Below are 21,170 nucleotides of genomic sequence, written 5' to 3' on the forward strand. Positions count from 1 at the left end.
TTCTTGGAATTTGACGTCATTTCGAAAAATCAACGGAATAAGAATACCTCCTCGCGTATCATGTGCTCCTAATACCAAAGTTCTGAGATTATAATAGTATAAGTCGCTTTCCTATAGATCGCTTCAGTTTTTCGTTTGAAAGTATCAAAAATGAGACAAGTTTGGTCCGATCGCTTTAAATTCACAAAACGCATAAACGGATTTATGAATCCAGACATTTCCTATTGCATTTGAAAGTAGAAACTCGCACGATTACAGTGATATAAGCTTCTTTCCCATAGGCCGCCTCAATTTTTCATTTAAGAGTATCTATTATATCTTAGAGAGAGCCTAAACATTAAACATTTTCAGAGTTGCCGACTGCTTTAGCTGAAGAACCTCTAAATAGTGGTGGTGATTGTTACACAGAGGAAAATGTGGTTATTATTAAGACGTTACTGTATTAAGACCATGCATCATATATACCAATGATGATTGTACTTAAATATTATTCAAATATAAAATTCACGGATTATCTTAAAGCGAATTAAATTAATCGTTTAGTCATTGGAAAAATAAACTTGGTTGTTAAAACATTTAACCATTGTAAAAATGAATTTGGTTGTAAAAATATTTTTTGGGACGTTACTCACGGCGCTGTAAAGTGTTCCATTAAATCCAAGGAGATACCTATCTATGATAGTTATTGTTTAGTTATGGCCTGACCTTTGTAAATGATTGTTAGTGCAAAAACTACTTATTTGGTATTTTGAATTTGATCGTGTTATTCATATTCGATTGACTAAATCTTTTTATTTGTCAAGATGACGACTTCTGCAATTCCAAAGGTATTTAAAGTAAAATATTCATAATTTTAAAATAGAATAGTATTTCAATATAGGTTATGTATTTGTACTGCTTATTAAGTTTTTTTTTGTGAAATAACAAGTTATAATTATTATGTCCTAGTAATCTTAATTATAGAATGCTTGAAATTAAAAATGTAAAATTTCTATAATTAAATACAATTCTGAACATACCTAGAGATAAAAACTATTGGAACCATTTTTTTTCTAATAATTTTCCTCCCATTTAAAGGTTCTACATCTATATTAAATTTATATTCTCCTGTTTTGTTAAATAAATTGTAATGTTTTCTGTATAGATATTAAAAAAGAATTTTATTTTAATTTTTCAAGAAATGTTTGCAAAGGTTCAACCTCTTGGCCTATAACCACGAGTGAAACTCCTGATAAGAAATTTGTGTCATAATAAAAACCCAGAAGTCTGACTTGTTGTGAGGAATTTATGCATAAGATGCCACGTATTATTATTTGAACTAACGATTGGAGTTATTTTACATTAAGTATCTTTCCTTGGAATGTAACATCAGTGTTTTGTTTTTATCATTTGTTTCTGACAAAGTTGGATAAACTTTATTTCAACGTAAGGTTTCGTTATATTTACACGTTTCAAATATAACTCTAGAAAGAAAAAAAAATTCTTATATCCATCATATCAGCAAAAAGAAAATCTAGTGTCAATGATAGTGGAGAGAAGTATAATACTATTGTCGATTGTGATTCAGTAGAATATGATAGTGAGGACAGTGATATTATGTTTTCTGTAAGAATACATCCACAAAAATTAATAATTGAAGATGACTTTGATGATGAAGACAGCATTTATCAGCAATTATCAGAGCAATGGTTTTGGGAAGAAAGAAATAACAAGCTAAGAATTTGGAAGTATATACAAACTTCTGGCATAAGAGCAGCAATTTTAGACCAGTTAGGTGGAAGTAAAAGAGAGTTAGACTTTTTTAATATAATGTTCGACAATGTGTGTTGGGATAATATTGTCCAGGAAACGAATCAGTACACAGAAAAAATAATAAGCTATAAACATACAAGAAAGATAATTGATGAAAGGTGGATCCCAATAGATTGCAATGAAATTAAAATATACTTTCCATTATGCATAATAATGCAAGAGCCATTACAGAAACACCCATATTTAAAAAAAAGTATGCCACTGAGAAGATTTTTACAAATCAGTGGGTTTCTCCACTTTGCAAATAACAATGTGCCTGACAACAGGGATAAGTTACGTAAAGTGAGACCTGTGATAAACTATTTTAATGAAAAATTTAAAGACGATCAAGTGAGAATATACCAATGAGATGTAGATCTCATATAGATCCTGTGCCATTGAAAAAAAATCCAACAAGAGCTTGCAAAGTATGTATGAAAAATAAGAAAAGGAGTGAAACTATGTGGGAATATAAAAACTGTTGAGTTTCGTTACATGTACCTCATTGTTTTGAAAGATACCATACAGTTGAAGACTACTAATTTTCATTAAATTAACTAAGTATTAATTTATAAATTGCTATTAATTCATTATCCACTTTGAAATAATAAATTGTTTTTGTTAACTGATCAATTTCGCCATAAATGTCTTAAAAATTACTATTTGTCCCCAAACGTTGTTTATTATTTCACAATTCCTTTTGTTTCCCCGAAATATGCGTGTCATAAGAAATATACATTTTGTGCCAGTTCAGGCACACGGCTGAACAATTAAATGGCACAGGGACCAACCGACCTTGTTTACTATGGCTCGCGCGATCGCCAGTTAGCGGGTAGGCCAAGGGGTTAATGTCAATTTTAATAAAACAATTTCTTATTTAAAAAGTACATACTGGAATTTCTGATAAATTTCCATTGTATAACGAGAAAAGGCGTAATCATGTTTTATTAAGTCAAAGGTAAGTTGCTATGCATGCTCACATTTCTAGTTTTTTGCTATCTATAAATTATTTTATTATTTGCCCTAAGAATATCTAATTTGAATGTCCACGATTGCAAAGTATTATAAAAACTTATAATGTGATCAAATTATTTGACCAGTCAACAGAGTAAGTAGATATACTGTAAGTTGTTTACTAAAGTAGTAAATTCATAAAAATGAATGTGTTTCACTGTTACTACTTCCATTATATACTTAATGAAATGAATAACTTAGGTCTGGGTTAAATCTGGTGTTAAAAGTGGGAAACGTGTAAATTATATGCGACTATATTGTTAAAACACTTAATTTTTTTTATGCAAGAATGATGCAGAAATTATGAAAATTGTTGTGCAAGACCTAAATGATTTGCATACCATTCTGACGGATGAATATTTGTATTGTCGATTAAGACTTTCACAATGTAAAGCCTTATTTGGAAGAATGTGGTTACTGAAGTAGTCAGTCTTATTTTAAAGAATGTGTCGATGTCTGCATTAAAAGCCAATCATAATTAGGTAACTACTGCAGAGTAAAATGCATCTAGAAATGTTACAATAGTGCGCTGTCGATAAATATACTTTAATCAAATGTTTAAATTTGTATGTAGAGCATTGTGGCAAGATAATAGGAAGAATGTCATCTCAAAAATGCGTTAAGAACTCATTACCAGTGCAAATTGAAAATCAACATTAGATAGATAAACGGTTTCAGTTAAACAACAATCAGCTGCCGAGCTTCTTGATTTTTTGAAAATGATAGAGAAAGATTGTTTTATCGACCGACAAAACTTATTGAACAATCTGTTATGTGGATTGTTTTGAACTTTTGCACGTTCGTATACCTTTGTGGCCCTCATCAATGCCTATTATCAATTTTATCTCAATTTAGGCGCTTCAAATCTATAGCAGGGTAAGGAGGGATAAAAGTTCGTCGAAAATAGAAACAAATATATGAAGTTTGAATGATTAAAATTCGTTTAATACGACTTGCATTAAAAAATAATAAAATATTGTAATATTATAAATTATGGGACAAATGGGTGTCTTGAGTATCAGGTATATGAGAAAGAGAAAGCGCGAAAACTAGTATAGATACGTGCGATCCTACGCGGGGGATTGTAACCGACGAAAGAGGACTGGTCGCTTGGACAGTGGAGTTTTCGGGCGATGACGATATGAAACGAACCCACCGTTTCTTTATCGCCCCAGCGACTACCCTAGAAGACAAGTGCACCTGGCCTACGCCTCTCGCACCTCCCGAAATGGCCATGGTCTCCTGACCTAGATCACGTAGGAATATAAAGGGGACCGTAGCGTTGAATGGGGGATTGTATAGCGTGTCGTTGGAAGAAAGCAGTACATCCCTGATCGAGAGTTATTGTTGATAGTTGTTGATAAGTGTTTTTAATCAGTGTCAAATTTAGTCACGATAGTTTTACACATATACTCTCATAATCATAACCATTATAATTTTTGCACAATATTACTGTTTCCAGATGATTTATCCAATTACAAAACATTCATATCAATTGTTATAGCAAAAATATATATTAAACAATTTTGATGAAAAACTTTCTCAATCAATTTGAAAGTCTCCATATTTATTAAGATTTATCTATAAAGAACATAAGCAGGACTGTATTATAATTTTTCTATTCGTCTCTGTTGTTAAAAAATCACATTTGCTTGAAATAATTGCACAAAAAATGGTTAAAAAAATGTTCTTTAGATTGAAACAATTTTTACATGATATTCTTATGTTTTCATTGTCAGTACTCAGAAGATTATTCTGGTCTATTTATTAGTTCAGTCAATCTAACAGCTGTTAAAGAGAGTTTTATTAATTTCATGCTGTTAAATTTTTAATTCAATAAAGTGTATTTATATATAAATAACATAGTATGATAAGATGTACAGAGACTGTATACAGGTTTTTTCAGATTTGTAATGTCCATTGCGCATTGTACAGATTCATTGACAATCGACGTTCATTTTACTTTTAATGTATAATACTCGTTGCGTGCTGCTAAGTCCCGCCGATGTTTAATGTTTCGTGTTTCCGGTAACCAGATTTTGCGCACACTGCCCTCCTGAAAGGAGGTCATTCACCTTCCAAAGTCGTTACAAGAAGAAGCCTGCGGCTTAAGTTCGCATTACATGGAACGTGTTTTAATGCGTGGTTTCTAATAGGCTACCTAATAGGGCGTTTTTAGCGAGATCCATTTATAGAAGTTGTGCTTCATTGCCACCATGTACGCTAAAAGTCACCCACGTCACGTGATTATTTCAAATATTTGTATTGGCCTAAGATTACAATATGCTAATAAATATTGAGGAAATACTGCGTAGGATTATGCACGAGAGCAAGTAACTTTTTCTTTCGTGGGAGAAATCTTCTTAAGACTTTCTCGACACCTTGTGATGGAATCAAAGGAGTGTGAAATTCCCTGTTCCAAGCTCTTGATGCGGAGGCTATCTATTAAAACCTCCATAGTGTCCATAGTGGTTTCCGGTACAACCACCGGAAACTGCCAATGGCATAACGTCCATTATCTTTCGCCGTGCATTGCATCCGTATTTTTGAGGCGAAGGGGGAGGGATTACGTTCAACCCTCCCGTTTCTCCTTTTACGCTATCGATGGTGGGACAGGATCACGTTGCTCCTCTGTTACTCTTCTAGGGGGGCTGCACGATGGGCGGGCGTGAGGGCCAAACTCACGACCGCCTACGGTCTCCGCCACCGTACACCGGCGGGAGAGGGGCGAAAAAGTGAGCGTCCCTCTCCTCTGCCGTCGACGATGCAACCATACATACTCATCCGTTCACAGAAAACATGTAGCCTGGTACATATTTAACATATACATTTTTTAACTTCGAGGTCGCAATGAAGAATTTCCTTTTAATCAAAGTTGTATCCTAGATGTGTAATAATAAGTTTCTAAACGTAAATTTATAGTAATTTAACTTCCACTATTATCAGTACATTGATCATAATTCAATGTAAACGGTGAACAAAAATTACTCTATTTACGAATTTGTGACCTCTTCACGATATGGTTATCGATGGGACAAGGCAGGATTAATGATTTTTTCATTGCAAAAACAGATCTTTGTACGATGTATCGTAAGTAACCAAACTATTTATAAAATAAGACAATTCTAGATAAAAAATAGTGTTCGATGAAGAGCCCAAGTTTTGTAATTTGACGATTAAGAAATTGTGATGAATATAAATCGTGTCAAATGCATCGGAGAAGTTTAAAGAAATAGAATTTCAAAAATGTGAAGCAAAGCAGGTGTGTGCTGTGACACAATATTACTGGAACCAATACACTTTATAGTTGCAAAAGACACAGCGTTTGATTTCAGAGCGACGGAAGTCTTACAAAGAGAGGTTGCAACTGTGGCCTCGTTAACTTTTTTCAAACTTTTGTTACCAATTATAGAGCAAAAATAAGTAAACACATATTTGAGCTTTCTTACCATTACTCATTATTTATAAAGATATTTAACATTTAATTTTTTTAATTTCGTCTTGTACAGTTTCTTAAAAACATTATTAGTATGTAGATTTGTACCCTAAGTTTCTAAAGAGAATCTCATAAGAGATAACATTTTTTCCCGTTTATTTTTATTAATTTTTTCTTCATTTTCATATATTCTTTTATTTTTATATTATATTTTTATTTTGCTTTTTAATTATTTTGTATAATTCCTCGAACTGAATACAACGTAAAAACATGAAAAACAGGTGCATTAGCATTTATCAAATGTTCACGTTACTAAAAATGTATGTTTTTCGTGTTGTCACGTTGCGTTCCATTCGAGGCATAGTAAGAAATAAATAAAAAAACAGCAGAATAAAGATATACCAAAAATAAAAGAATATATGAAAATAAAGAAAAAATTAATAAAAACAATTTTTTCTCTTACGAGATATCCAAACTTCAGAACCTTGGGTATGAATTTACGTACCTTCGCCAATGCAGCTATTACAATGCTTTTAAAAAACTACATATGAGACGGAATTAAAAAAATTAAATGTAAAAATATCTTTATAAATAATGAATAATGGAAAAAAGCTCATATATGTGTCTACTTATATTTTTTCTAGAATCAGCAGAAAAAGTTTGTAAAATATTGATGACCCCATAGGTGCGATCTCTCTTTGTCAGTTGCTTTTTATAGCTCCTTAAGAACGATTCCGCGCGTCTATCAATTTCATGTAATAGGATCGCATTACTAAAAGTATTTTTTTTACGAATTCTTAACTGTTTACCAAACATTTCTTGTTTTAAACAGTGCCGCGTAGTTCACAATTGAGTGACATAAAAAAACAACGAACGGTTTTTATCACATAAATATTGAGATATTATGTAAAATTAAACATCTAAAATTAAAATAACAATTTTTAATTAAAAATTAATATTTTGTAAGATATCTTTTTTGTTATACAACATGTCATAAACGTGTTGGCATATTGGAAATAATTTAAGAAAAATAATATCGATATTCTGAACTACTTTTCTATAAACCGTTTTTAATTCTCTTTTTTAAATTTATGATAGTATTTCGAATTTTTTGATCTAGTTAATCCTATACTATACATGTTTTATTTTTAAGAATGTGTAGAATATGTGCTGTTCGATAATCGTATCTAAGTACTTAATGTGCAGAATTGTGTAAAATGTTGATTGAGACACAAGAAACATGATTTTAATTAAAAGAAAGTATATTTGTATGTTGCAGATGCACTGTTGCATCTGCAAGAAAAGTAAGATTATAGATAATGGGGTATTTTTGTTAAATAAATTTTTGTTAAAAATTTACATAATTAAACTATTTCATTTCTTCTTCTACCACTTGCAAAATGTATTTTTAAATTCAACATATTGTTAGACATAATTTATTGAAATACAGAAAACAAGAAGACAAAGTTATTAAATTAGTAATTTTCCAGGTTTCAGGTACACCATCTATACAGGAATTTAGCATCCGGGTACCAAAGTATGTAGAATAGTTTATTTACACGTGTATTATATTTGAAATAACCACACATATTTAATAAAGTATTATATCTACTAAAAACACATTCTATGTTTTAGAAATAATAAGAAGAAACACAATGTCATGCGTTTTAATGCAACATTAAATGTTGATTTTTCAAAATGGTCACAAGTAAAGATGGAACGTGAAAATAACATGAAAGAATATAAAGGAATAGAAGAAGAGATGCCAAAATTTGGAGCTGGGTCTGAATTTGGAAGGGATGCAAGAGAAGAAGCAAGAAGAAAAAAGTTTGGAATTACCAGTAGAAAGTATAAGCCAGAAGACCAGCCCTGGATTCTAAAATCTGGTGGAAAAACTGGAAAAAAATTTAAGGGTATAAGAGAAGGTGGTGTAAGTGAAAATGCTGCTTATTATGTTTTCACCCATGCTGCTGATGGAGCCATAGAAGCTTTTCCATTGCATGAATGGTAAGACAATTTAACTTTCTGAAGATTATTGTTTCAGAATTTCAAAATATAAAATTTTTATATTCAGGTATAATTTTCAACCCATTCAAAGATATAAAGCATTGAGTGCAGAAGAAGCAGAGCAAGAATTTAGTCGTAGGAATAAAGTAATGAATTATTTTTCATTAATGTTGCGAAAAAGACTGAGAAACGATGAGGAAGGTGCAGATGATGAAGATATAATGGAAGGTGGAAAGGGTAAAAGACCAAGTAAAAAAGAGAAAGATTTAAAAATATCTGAAATGGATGATTGGATGGATAGTGATGATGATAATTCACTTAGTGAAGCTGATGAAAACAAGAAAAATTCTGATGAAGAAGACAAATCTAAGAAAAAACAAAAAGGTAAATATTATGTGCTATTTTTAACAAATACATATTATCCGTCCACAAGAAGAAGACAGTGTGTTTACATCTTCGCTCTGCCCGTAATCTGTTGTTGCTCGTATGATGTGCAAACAAAAATTGTCATTGGCCGAAGACGGCGACTGTAGCGAGATCAAATGAAAGAATACTGCGTCGTTGGCGTAACCTTCTAATCAAATGTTAGCTATTAAGAAACAGAATGATTTCGTTTGTATTTAAACTATCACTAATTTGATAAGTTGCACGTAATGAAAAAATGAATACAATTTAATGTGCGAAATAATCATTTAATTTTTATTTATTAAAAATAATATAAATTCGCTTATACTTATTTCTATCTAGATAAATTCTATATAATTACAATTTACACAAAAACAAGTTATATTAAAATTAAAATTAAAGTGATTTATTATCACTCGGACCTGGCATTACTGCCGTCGGTCTTCGCTACCACCTTCGGTCAACGGCGATTCTTGTTTGCGATTGCAGGAGCGGCAACGAACTACAAGCGGAGCGAGGATGTAAACACGTTGTGCCTTCTTCTCATGAACAGATAATAGATGTGATAACTATCATCGGTAACTGTTTTGTTACATTGATCTTTTATTGTGTTTTATTTATTTTTGGACTTATACTATAATACCTATAATTATTATATATACTATAATACAATAATTATAGTTGGTATAGGTGAATTATTTACTTTTTATATTTAAATGTGTCATATAATACAATTTAAATATTTTTATTAGGTGATTTAAAAAAAAAGAAACGAAAACAAAAAGCATCCGATGATGAAGCATTTGAAGAAAGTGATGATGGAGATGAAGAAGGCAGAGAATGTGATTATATTTCTGATTCTTCAGATTCAGAATCAGAATTGGAACAACAAAAAGAAATTAAGTCTGTTGCAGAGGAAGATGCATTAAGAAAATTACTTGCATCTGATGAAGATGAAGATGATGAAGAACAGGCAGACAAAAAGGAGGGCGATGAAGATAAAGATGAAGAGGATGAAAATAAGGAAAAAGAAGACAAGGTAACAAAATACATGTAAAATTTGTAGAGTATTAATTATGATTCAATCTATAAATGAATTGATTCATTCCGTTTGATTTTTTTCAGGATAAGGATAAAACTAGTAAAGATTTAGAAAAGAAACGAGATAAAAAGAAAAAGAAAAAGCTATGTAAAAAGAAAGATGTAAAAAAGCTTGCATTAGGAAAAGATTCTTCCAGCGATTTCTCCAGTGATTCAGGCTCAGAATCAGATACAGTAAAAGAAAAGGATAATAAGAAATCAAATAGTGCACATAGTTCAAGGTCTGCAACACCTACACCTCTTGTTGCTGGAATGTCAGATTCTTTGAAAAGAAAACAATCTGGTTCTCCAGATTTGTCTCAAGCAAAAAAATTGAAATTGGATAATTTCAATTTAGTACCAGCAACTTCTTATATTCCAGGAGCTAGGTATGTTTTTTTGTTTTCTATTATAAAGGATAACATACGAAAATAGAATCGTTTGTATAAATATATAAGTTAAGTTGGCTTTTGATAATCCAAGTTCGGATAGTCCGGGTCTCGCTTAATGCAATGTTGGTTAATCCAAACTCGCATTCTGACAAAGATCCTAATCTTTACTATGCATAGATTACTTTTACCTTTTGTCTTAGTGAGTGAAGTCGTGATTGCCTGTGGTCACGGGTACCAGATTTTTTAAATTGCAATGCGAGACATGGCCATCAAGGAAAAAGGGGGTATGCCATCCATAAAAGAGAGATATAAGAAATTTTGTAAATATTAGTGAAATTCACATTGTATTTTATCATTATGTTACTGATTAGGTACATGGTTACATTTACAAATTATAGATTAATATAAATATTTTGCAAAACAAACTAAATTAATAAAGAATAAATTAATATTTAATATTGGATTTAATCTTCTCCAAAATATTCAAGCCTTTTACCTTTTAGAAGTGTTTCAAAATTCGTTGCGTACCTTCTTAAAATTTGCCTTGATCCTTAAATGAGCTTTCAAATTTTCAATTAGCAACCTGCTCTTTTCTGTATGGTAGAAAAATATCATTCAACTAAATATTCTTTCCGATAGCGGTTTTGATTGGGGAGTTCAAAATATTTGTTAATTAATTTTGTATAAAATTATGAATTTTATGTCTTAAAAAATGTTACTCACATTTGTAATTTTACAAACCATAAATTTCGTTTTCGGAACATATAACTCATGATGCGAGATGCCAGACAATCCTGCGACTTACGGGATGTCTTGTGACTCTGACTGTGGTATTCATATTAAGCTTTTGTATATAGTCCAATTATTAGAATAAATAATATAAGAAAACAGAATAGTATCTATAAAGCAAAAGTAGAAAACACTAAAAAAAATGCATTTTTTTAATAAAAAAAGGAACGTTTGAAGCATTAACGAAGTATTTTTGTAAATTGAACAACAATCCGAAGTACCTCATAAAGGGCCACACGTATTATTTACAAGAGAATCACATGAAATGTAACGTGCAGATTGCTACGTGTAATTATAACCATTAAACTCCCCTAGGATAATGTGTGATCAGGATAATTGATCAAAACGTTTAATTTTTGAATGGAAGTATGTTTAAAATTTGAAATATAAATTAATAATACTACACACGGTTATTTTATGTGGTATTTTTAGTGGAGATCGCTATTGCTTTTAAAGTAATATACATAGATATCTGTTCGGTGTTTATTCCATCTCTAACAGTTGCAACAACTACATCATTAGTGTAGTTAGAATTTCGGTTTTTGTCGAAAATATTGAATTCTTTTAATTTTACAAAGTGTTAGTTTTTAAAATTGGTTTTTAATAGGTATATAATTTTTAGTCATTTTTCTATAATGAGAATATCGAGATTTTGTTCATAGATATACATTGAATATATTCCCAAATAACGCGCCTTCTATAGAAATGTAGATATTGTTAATATAAACATGTCTACTTTTTGTAACCGCTCAATATCGACTGAGCAATTAAGATTTTAATCATTCATTAGAGAATTAATAATTTTTGTTAAGCTTTGTAAAGCTTTGTAAGGGTCAGTTTTCATTAGAGTCAAACTGTGAGCTCAACATCCAAACTAACTACCTAACATTTAGCTGCTACTTTCGAAATATGCAATTTGAAGTATAGACTTTCTCCATAAGAAATTAGTTTCGAATCATGGTACAGCTGAAAACCAGATACACTCAGCTATTTAGAGCTGTATTCATCTTCAAAAATTTTGGCCAGTCAAGGATATTAAAGGGTAAGTAAACCCACTATGCCTTTTTCACTGGCCTCTTGTCGCTTCGTGTTTGCTCTTAGGCATTCGTTCCGATTGTTGTATATTTTAAAGACTCTCAAAGAAACAATGATGTATCGATGGCAATCAATGCAGATAAATTTTATTGATTACATTTTTATTCGCTCAACGCGTTTACCCATGTTACAGAAGAACGTCGAGGTTCACTATTATAACATAAGGAGAATGTAAAATAAGACGGTCTTAGCTGGTAGAAAGTATCCCTAACTGACCAAAATGATTAAAAACGAGAATAGTCGAGCCAAAGTTTCGTCTCTGATCCAATAACAAAAGTTATTTAGTCCATTAAAAGGACTAAAAGCAGTAAAAATGTAAGAATGATGGTATGTTTCGGTGCTTGTCTTGGATCAAACCAAAGTTGGTTTATGTCAACCATATAAAAAGAATAATACATCACTATTTATTTCCGTTCTTTTGTCATAAGATTTTGAAGATGTTGAAACAAGAAACTCCGGCAGCTTTAAATTCCTGTAATAAAAACTTTGACCGATTATGTAAGCACGATTGAAACTGATTCATTGTTTATCATAAGCAGAACTTAAAGCTTCTTGAAAAAATTTTACTTGCTGAAGTAAAATAAAGTCTGACGCTAGTCACCATGTTGTCGATCCGACATTAAACTCGGAAAGAAAAAAGAAAAGGATCGTTTACTCTTTAACTTAGTATTGTTCAGTGTTTCCTCCTGTGTCCGCTTTATTGTCTAACAGTTCCTTCCCCACACATCATTACATTGTCAGAGAAACCATTAAATACTACAGAAATAACCGTGACAGAATAGCATCTCTATGCTAAGGAAATCCATAGACGCTATGCATGACGCATGGTTAGTGTCTCGTTTAAACGAGAATAGGAGAATTTGTGAGACCCGGCTTAAACCAAAGATGTCAGATTTTAAATCACGAGTCATAAGGAACCATATTCAATTTTCTCCATCACCACATATCCTAATATACGAGTCATTTGTCCGTGCGGTCAGCACCACGAGTAGCTCGGGGAATTAAAAAGGAAGATGAATCTGAGCCTTTCTTTCTTGCTCTTGAAAGAGTTGAAATTCAACTTATCGTTAACCGGAATACACCGGCTCCGGTTATTCTTATTCTTTTACACATTGTTCCTACGCGTGTTGCACGAGATAGATTCGCAACAGTATTATACTGATGATAAATCATGGAGCAATTTTAACCTGTCGAATATTTAAACTATAAGCTCTGATAGTAGATCATCATATGTCAAATATAAAATAGGTTATTACTTCAAGAATTAAACCATTACACTGATCAACAAATTTTCAACAATAATTTGTATTCTGTACAATTAAGCTTTTTTCTCGTTTATGTTTGTATATCGAGATAGGAAATAACAGAGGAAAAAATTATTTTGCTCTAGTTTTAATAGTATAAGACATTATTTATTCAATTCAAATATAGTGGATTAAAGGTTATGTAAATTAAAATGAAATACATTTTTTTTTATTTTTTGAATTGAAAATACTATATTTCTCTATATTTCAGTTTGCTTAATATCGTTTACATTTAGCCTATCGTTTGTAATGAACCTTTGAGGCATCTCTTGTAATGTTCCACCAGTAGTCTGCTAAAATTATGGAATTCAACTTTCTGTGATATCTCGTTTTCATGGGGGCAGTTTCGGGATGAAAACATTCACCATGTCCGTCACTCACTGTTCCACAATTTTTAGGAATGTAATGCAAAGAAAATGTAAAAAATTAATTTTTAATGGTATTTTCTATTCCAAGTTTTGATATCGCGAGAGTAAATTAGCTACTAATTGTTTATAGCTCTCTGCTCTTGTGTTGCTCAGAAAATGTCTACATGTTGTTCCAAAAATTTCTTACGTCGCTTTCTCTTTGCTTTACACAATATCTTCAAATTCTTTGTCCTTGAAGAGTCTTCGAATTTGTGGACCGATCTTTAATTTTACTGTCACTAAAATGAAAAAATTTTCGTTGTAAATAATTGAAAGTTTCTTCATCGCGATACATGGTGTTCGCAAAATTCTTTATTAGCCCTAATTTTACGCCTAAAAATGGCAGTAAAATATTTTTTGGATTTAATAGTAGAACGTTTTGCACGCTTTTAATTTTTAAATTCAGAGATTTTTCGATAGACTAATCTTTTTTGATCTAATGCAAACCACATAATGCCCTTTTCCCGACGAAAAAATGAGATGTGCATGGTCACTGCACCACACCGGGCAGGGCACCGGATGTGATGTCGATCGTAATTCCCAGTGGCCTTCAAAATCGTGCGTGGATGGTCACTGTGATGGTTTTACTGGATAAGCTCCACACTTTGTATTTCCGGTTGCGGGGAATATCATACTATCCTCAAATCTGCCCCAAAGAGTCGGGGAAGTCTAGAAGATTTCCTCGTGTAAAAAAAAGATGTTGATGGCATAATGGCCATATATTTAATGGCCACAAACCTGAAGAGTGGAGGTTATTCATAAATTACTCAAAGATTAGACTAAAAGCCTCGGTCAATTCTTGGTGAATGAAACATGATCCTTATCGATGTTATGATTATATCTGAGCTTGGATGTTTGAGAAAAAGGAAGCGTTGTAAAACATTTGATATTGACGTTTAAATGTATTGTTAAAACAAAGTATCGCAGGAAGAAGTCTTCTTTGATTTGAAAATCTTCTCAGTTTCCAAAGAATTGCTTCGCGAGTCACATTAGTAAGCGGTTACTTTTGTTGTAATTATAACAATAATTTGGAACTTGATAACCGATAAATAACGTTTTACTTATGTAAAGTGTGTCTAAACGAATCGTAAACCTTTACTTTTGCTGAAAATAGTTGCTTGTTCCGGAATTATATTACTACGTCAGACACTGAAGAAATCTTTGATTCGTCTAACGATTTGAATTTTTGTCTAAACGGTGACGATAATAGTTATACTAGCAATATGGATTCTGAATCAGATTATGGCGACTTGAATAAAGATCAAGAATTTATTAAAATTAATTCAAATTCTAAAATCTTGCACCATGTAGTAGATCCCTCTTTACTGAAATGCTGGCTGTAAAATTTTTGTATTTTTAAAGAACAAACACGGATCTTCTTTAGATTGTTGTAACTCATTCTTAAGTAGTACTTTTTTTAAGGAACTCGTTTCAATATCTCCCCATCTACTTCAGTCCATAGACTATTTTTTAATTTGCACATTTTTCTCACTGTCGAATCCCCTTGAAAATTTAGCGACTAATCTTTCTTCTGAAGAAGTGAAAGAATAAATATTGCAATGTGAAGCAGACGAATAAATTCCGGAAGAGGAAATCACGGAAAAAATTAATCATTCGACAAACGATCCGTGTCCCTCATTGGAAGATGAAGAGGTAGATAATTCTTTTTGGAAAATAAGGGAATGGGTTGAATAATAAACTACCATTTATGCAATTACAAGTCTAAATTTGTTATATTGTATATCGTTATTATTAGATTAATGATTATTTTGACTTATTTTCATTATAATATTATCATCTTCGTTCATTTTTTTATTTGTATACTGTCATTTTTCAAAATAATAATACACACAAGTATAGCATATTTTTTAAAACTTTTGATTTTCATTACACATTATTCGTGTAATTGAAAATCATTAAAATATAGCCACATTTGTTATCATTTTCATCGGGAAAAACTAAATCGTTTGAATTTAATAATTCCATAATTATGGAATGAAAACATAGCAATTGTATTATTTGTATTTTGATGATAAACGAGTACTGAGTGATCTCCGATCACGTGCCTCAGATAACACGAACACTCGCTCCGTAGAAACACTTCCAAGAAGTGGTGGGGATAAATTTGCGTCAATTAAGCGTGTAAAAATGCTTCATGTATTGTGTATGGAGAATATTTAAGGATAAAACATATAAATTTGATTGAAATCATATAACATATATACGAGTTAAAAAGAGTTTATTAGATCGTAGGTCATAAAAGTATTCGAACTGTTCGTGGAATCTTCGTATCAACTACTTACATTCACAAGAACAGTAGAATGCAAACAAAGATTCATATGGAACTAATCTGAAGGAAATACTGTTCGAAATTTGCGTTACAGTTTATCCGAGATTAATTTCTTATAAAATGAATCGGCAATAGTAAGTCAGAGAGAGAATCGATAGTAAAGTGGCGCAAAGGAAAATTCGTTAGTGAAATTGCAAAATTTATAGAAGGGAGCAAGTCTGCAATTCATTATATCCTTTAAAAGTCAAAAATGAACAAATATTATGAATAAACCCCTTTGTTATTGACCAGAAAAGGTAACGGAAAGAAACGAAAGAACAGTAATTCGGGACATTAAGAAAGATCGCTTTTTTGTGGACCAAGATTGATGTCAATAATGGCAACGCAATTTTAAAAAAAAGTGCATACGAAATTGTGAAAGAAAGATTTTAGTGCACGAGTTTTAATGCGAAAAGAAAACTTGTGTTCTTATAATAGCAAGAAAAATAAAATATTACGTCTAAAGTATGCTAGGTAAGGTTTAATGGCACATTAATAAAGATAATTTTTATTGGAATACAGTATTGTTTTCTGATGAAAGCAAGTTTAACAACATTTTCGGCAATGTACAATAAAAGACTGCAGCCAACAATGAAACATATAAACTGTGGAGCTGTAGAATAGCAAATGGAGTCGGAAATATTATATTCATCGATGGAATCTTAGATAAAATGATATATTTGAAAATTCTGCGAGAAAATTTAGAAGATAGCGCAAATAAAACAGGTGTATCAGAAAATTGTTTCTTCCAGCAGGGCAACGACATGAAAACTTGTCAAATTTCCAATAAATTTTTAATTTCAATTCCATTGAACATTTCTGGAATGAAGTGGAAAGAAAATTAAGAAACACAATGATTATTCGTAAATAAATAGGATATATTTTACGTACTGATTTAGCATCTAAATACAACGAGAAAAGTTTATATAAATATACGTCCTATTTCACCTTATTTACAATTTGATGTTTGTGTCATTTTGTACGTAATTACCTTCACAGAAAATACTTGAAATGATTACCATGCATTTTAATACATACATAAAAACGTCTTGTCATCAATCTACTCTTTTAACACTTCCTAGTGTTTCTCGAATTTATTAAAACGTTTGTTCAATTTTGTACTAAAACGTTTCAACACTTCCAATGAACGTTGCGCACACTATGGATTTCAGGTATCTCTTTCAATTTTGCACATTTTGAGCTTATCGAAAAGACAAGCTAAACTATGTAATTTATAGAGCACTACGAGAGGATATGAATCATGTAAAAGATATAGGCATTGTTTGTAAACAGTAGAACAAAATAAATATACTTGATCCAATGAGACAAGTCAGCAAAGAGGAGAAACAAACGGTTGTGTGGAATTCATACGATAAAAGAAGACAGATTGTGAGTTTGACCTTGTTTTGCTCATGTGTCGATCATATGCATTTGTTTATATCTATTGACTTATCTCGTTAAATCGAGTATAGTACCAGCTTTATTTAATTTTGTATTATTTACAATACAAAATTCGTTACATCTCCTAAACAGTGTAAAATAGTACATATGTTTACGAAAAAAACTTTTTTCATTATCTTCAGTTACTGAATCAGTATGTAAAATATTTTCCATTTATTTAGGAGCACACTGTATACATATGTGTTTACAATAAATAACAGAAATATTTTGCCAGTAGGGTACGTGTGAGTTTGATGCTGTATATCTTAGTTACCGTGATTCGTCAATCCAAAACAGAAATAATAAATTTAGTTTCACCATGACTCTTTTTTAGAAATTATATCTTTTGCAAACACTAAGAAATAATTAAAAACTTTTTCCTATTTTCTTTGCTGATATATGGTTTCTTAATAGCAAGTGGACCATGGTAATAACTTTGTTTAAGGACATGCCGAATTAGTTGTAAGCTACACCTTTTTCTCGAAATTGAGCAACTAATGTCGTAGTACTTGATCAAGTATTTTTTTTTTATTTCGCGTACAATTTTCCCTTTCCTTTTGTCATTAAGTATACTGGACTCTCTATATTGCAGGAGTGCTTCGATACTGTTTTTTTTTTTTTTTTAATTTAAATGACACAATGACAAATTGGCGTAAATTAAATGAAACGTCCATAGTTTTGCGACACATTTTTACAAACGATAATATAACTACCAGATAGTGCGATGTAAGCGATTTCTTAGACTACACTTGATTGACCGTATTTGTAAACATACTTGACGTTCTGACCCAAGAATTTTTGAGAAAACAATATTCTATGAATTTCTCTTCAACTAATATTTCTAAAGCAAATTCAGATACGGAGTAAATGTCCGAATACTTTCGTAATGCGAAAATTTAGTACAATCTCGTTTAATTCTTAATATTTATATTAAATCGATTTAACAAGTTACAGGTATTTGTATATTATAATAAACAATGCGTCTTAAGGAACAATTTCTACACCATTTCCTCCATAATTAACCAAGATATAGATCATCAAAGTCAAACGTGGTCTATTGTCCAAATATTTCTGTTACTCATTGTATATTGGTTGCCCATTTTATGCATTTAGAAACGTTATTTAAAGTGGTATATAGAGTAAGTGATCTAAAAAAATTTGCTTTTATAAACAAAGTTAAGGTTATCAGTTTACTCGATTTCAATTCCTTCTCAATCATACATAATTTTCCAAGTAATCGCAGATATTCTGTATTCTTTTATTTCTCCCTTATTTGTCGTTAATATTTTCAAATATTCACTTAGAAGGCATTTTGATTTCTCTCTTAAAGAAAATCTATTCTTCCTTTTTGCAATTTTATAAATTTCTTTTGAAAATATGATATTAAATCCGTTTCTAAAAATATTACAAAATAAAGGAGATGCAGACCTTTTACGCGAGTGATACGTGCTACAAATTAGGCACGTTGTAATTTTAAGAAATATGTTGCACAAACAGTGTATTGTTACTTTCTTAAACAAAACTATATCTGCTAGTGTGGCATATAAGCGAAGGAACACACTAGTAGAAATAGGAAAAGTAAACTGTAATTATCTTTACACAGTTACAATATTGCAACTAATAAAATTCGGTGAGACGATCTAATCAATTAAAAAAATTTAATTTGAACCAATATTTTACATTAGTACCTCAATTTTTTTTTTGTACAAATCAATTTTTCAATGCATATCGATTTTTTTCAATAAGAATCGGCATCCTTAGGTGCAACTACTACAAATGTGTTTCTCCGAAACTTTATTTCTTTGCAGCATTGACAGTATATTTCGAGAAGAATATTCCAACAGATTTGCAATTTTACAGATTTATATAACATGTATTTATTTATTACTAAAGTTTCTGAAATGTTGACTACGATTAATATATTTTTTTAAATCGAAGAAAAACGTATCAGACGTGTCGATGAAAAGAGAATATTTATTTCGAAACATTTCCATTTCAATAATTTTCGGTATTTTCTTTATGTTCGAGGTTTCAATAATAAAGCAACCCTTACAATTTTATAATTATTTTTTCTTTTTTATTTTTAACAACTACAGTCAATGGAATCATATCAATGCGACAAGGTAGTATTTCTTGGGATGTTTTGCGCCTCTTTATTTACCTGTAACAAAATTATATGTATGGATGCAACAACATTCATATTGCTATTTGAATTATACGTAAATATGCCTGCAAAATTTTATATTAGTTTCCTTCATCTATTTTCTTAAATAATTCATAAAAATTTCACAATTTTTAACATTCCAAAGCAGAATAGCCAAATAGTTATTTGTATATATATAACCACACAAATTGTGTGTTAAGAATACAAAATTGTCGTAAATTCAGGGCGGTTCGTGTTGTTCGTGGTACAAGCAAAAAGGGAGTGATTCTTTGTATGAAAAATAATTTGAAAGTAGACCATAAGTTTTCGTAAATGAACCTCCTTTTCAGTTAAAAATAATTCCCGTCTTGTCCACATACGTACACTTGACGTAAAATTAGTATACTAAATCTCATTTGTCTTGTCGCTTATCTTAAATCACTTTTGTCAATTTTCACTTGACGAGTGAAGTGCGGGCGATATTGAAAATGAACCTAGGAATGTGATTGTCTTAGTTGATAAAATGTATAGTATTTGGTCGTGAAACACTCACAAGATTTCAACTTTTGGAAAATTTTTAGGTGATTATATATGTATATGATGAACATTTAAACATTTTAAACAATTTATCACCTTCTGCTTCAAACGTTGTTGACAGTTGCATATCTTTCAGAGAAATAGAATAAATAGCTCCATAAAATGTGTATTATTTTGAATTTTTACAAATTAAAAATGTAAATATTTATGTATCATTTATTCCAATCTCATAAACAAAAGGAAGCAATTGAAAGGCATTTAATATCATTAACGTATTAATAGAAAACAATTTTAAACTATTTGTATGGGTTACTGTATACTTTATGATTTTAAATTTTGTGGCTTACTTATTTTTAAATGTAATGTGTTTCATACGTTGATCTGAAATGTTTTTTGGCATGTTACAGTGAATCTGGTATCACAGAAGATGCAGTTAGACGTTATCTTATGCGTAAACCAATGACAACAACAGAACTTTTACAGAAGTTTAAATCGAAAAAAACTGGCCTCACTTCTGAACAGTTAGTTAATGTAATGACTCAAATATTGAAGAAGATTAATCCAACCAAACAGACTATAAAAAACAAAATGTATTTATCTATTAAAACGCAATCTAATTGATATTTAGCAATATTTTTTGCGAAATAGTACAATTATGTCAATACCTCATTTCAATATTTATTTTGTGTAATATTCTATAAAAATCGTCATTTGTATACTATTAAAATAAATTGATTAAGAAAGTTTCATTTATTCTATGTTACACTACTTTATTCATTTTCTATGGTTATGCTAGTAGAATCAATGATTAATAATTAATACTTAATTTTATATTGTTAACTTTAATGTGCTTATGTCAGAGGAAATTAAGATTACAACTACATGCAATTTTTTTACTAACTATTTATAGTCACAGAAAACAACATATGGTGAAAGAAAATCGAAGAAGCATTCTGATAGGAATGTGGCTTCGAGTTTATCAGTGATGGAGTAATATATTC

The 21,170-nt window shown here is 30.8% G+C and overlaps 1 protein-coding gene across 2 annotated transcripts; it reads left to right on the forward strand.

Annotated features, from left to right (window-relative positions):
• Positions 1-677: 677 nt before the first annotated feature.
• Positions 678-20,918, forward strand: Tfiifalpha (transcription factor IIFalpha). Of its 2 annotated transcripts, none has more exons than XM_076307271.1 (7): positions 678-827; positions 7,732-7,778; positions 7,877-8,248; positions 8,316-8,632; positions 9,406-9,692; positions 9,779-10,122; positions 20,577-20,918. In XM_076307271.1, the coding sequence occupies exons 1-7, from the start codon at positions 804-806 to the stop codon at positions 20,788-20,790; spliced, it is 1,605 nt and encodes a 534-aa protein (XP_076163386.1). In that variant the 5' UTR covers positions 678-803; the 3' UTR covers positions 20,791-20,918. The 2 variants fall into 2 exon arrangements, with proteins under 2 accessions (XP_076163386.1, XP_076163387.1); XM_076307272.1 differs by lacking the exon at positions 20,577-20,918 and adding an exon at positions 10,326-10,588.
• Positions 20,919-21,170: the final 252 nt, after the last annotated feature.

Source organism: Ptiloglossa arizonensis, chromosome 3 (assembly GCF_051014685.1).
Source record: "Ptiloglossa arizonensis isolate GNS036 chromosome 3, iyPtiAriz1_principal, whole genome shotgun sequence".
Classification (NCBI taxonomy): domain Eukaryota; kingdom Metazoa; phylum Arthropoda; class Insecta; order Hymenoptera; family Colletidae; genus Ptiloglossa; species Ptiloglossa arizonensis.